Here is a 1453-nt window from a genome sequence, read left to right on the forward strand (position 1 = left end):
TTTTTTTTTAAAGATAAGTGCTATGCCCTCCCCTCCAAAAGAGAGAAACCCATTATCCCATTAATCTCTATCTAGCTGTAGAATGAGGTAGTGGCTCACAGAGGCATGTTGTTTATACCATTTCTCCAGGAATATAAAGCATTCCAACAAGTAAATGGACTGAAGATAAAATTGCTTAACTTCACAGCTGAAGGAAGAGTTATCCCAGTTTCCCTCTGAACTTTATGCAGGAATAGAAACAAGGGAAGCAATGGAGGCTGGCGTTTGCAATGTGTACCTTCCAAACTGACTTACAAAGGAGAGCTTGAATGTCCACATCAGTACTGTTTCACTGACTCCAGTGGAGATGCACCTGACTTTCACTGGTATAAAGGAGAAAAAAAAATCTGGCCATATGTGTATATACTGTAGAGGAATTCCTTTAGCCATTAGTAAAACCAGCCAACTATGGGTGTAATATGGTAACTTTTCTACCAGATTAGGACAAGAAGTGAAGAATGTTTGGCTATGGAAATTACACTAAGCATCCTTTATTCCAAATTGGAACTTGGTGCTCACCTGGGATGATTTCAAAGATAAACTTCCCTGCTTCCTCTGGGTTGGTGGCTACCTCCTTGATAGTGCTTCCCTGGAGAAACAGGCAGCCCTGAAACCAAAGAGAGCAATTCTTGTATTTCTCCTACTTGGAATGGAGAATAAGAGGAAAAGTGGAGTTGCAAAAACCCAAGAGCATTTTGGTTGAGTTACTTTCTATTTGAACTGAAATGAGTATTGGTTTGAATCATCTTGGTGAAAAACAAGCAGGGGTCTGTTAAAAACAAGCCCATTAAAAATAGCATTTTCCCCTCATTGTTCTGACAGGCCCTGTTGATGAGGTTTATTAGAGCACATGGTCAACGTGAGTTCTGTTCGCACAGAGACATCACTGAGACCCCATCTCTGCTTGAAATACAGCTAGAAATTAGAGACACATCTTCCAGCCACCCAGTTCTTGGCCTCCACGCTGATATTGCAATGAGTGGGCGGGCGTCTTTTGCATGCCCTGGATGCCTATCCACTGAAGATGAGGCCTAGATCCATCAGCCTTTCTTTCAAAGCAGCCATGTAACAGTTAGTAGTAGCCTCAGGATGCTTATCACAGAGGTCTTTAGGCCAGCGTCACCCTCAAAGGGCCTGAGCCAGTTATCGTTTCATAGTTTCTAGGGTCGGAAGGGACCTGAGAAGATCATCGAGTCTGACCCCCTGCCATGGCAGGAAAGAGTACTGGGGTCAAACAACCCCGGCAAGGTGTACATCTAGCCTCCTCTTAAAGCCCCCCAGGGTAGGAGCCAGCACCCCTTCTCTTGGAAGTTGGTTCCAGATCCTAGCCGCCCTGACCGTCAAGTCGCGCCTCCTGATATCTAGCCTAAACCTACCCTCTGCCAGCTTGTGACCGTTGTTCCTGGTCACTCTT

The 1453-nt window shown here is 44.9% G+C and overlaps 1 protein-coding gene across 1 annotated transcript in view; it reads right to left on the bottom strand.

Annotated features, from left to right (window-relative positions):
* The window catches only part of ARHGAP25 (Rho GTPase activating protein 25), a 57525-nt gene that overhangs the window by 23945 nt on the left and 32127 nt on the right, over positions 1–1453 (bottom strand). Inside the window, exon 3 of the mRNA XM_019514333.1 lies at positions 559–646. Coding sequence (XP_019369878.1) covers positions 559–646 — 88 coding nt within the window. The remainder of the gene's footprint in view (positions 1–558; positions 647–1453) is intronic.

This window comes from Gavialis gangeticus, unplaced genomic scaffold (genome assembly GCF_001723915.1).
Source record: "Gavialis gangeticus isolate Ggan-Ray unplaced genomic scaffold, GavGan_comp1, whole genome shotgun sequence".
NCBI classification, from domain to species: Eukaryota; Metazoa; Chordata; order Crocodylia; family Gavialidae; genus Gavialis; species Gavialis gangeticus.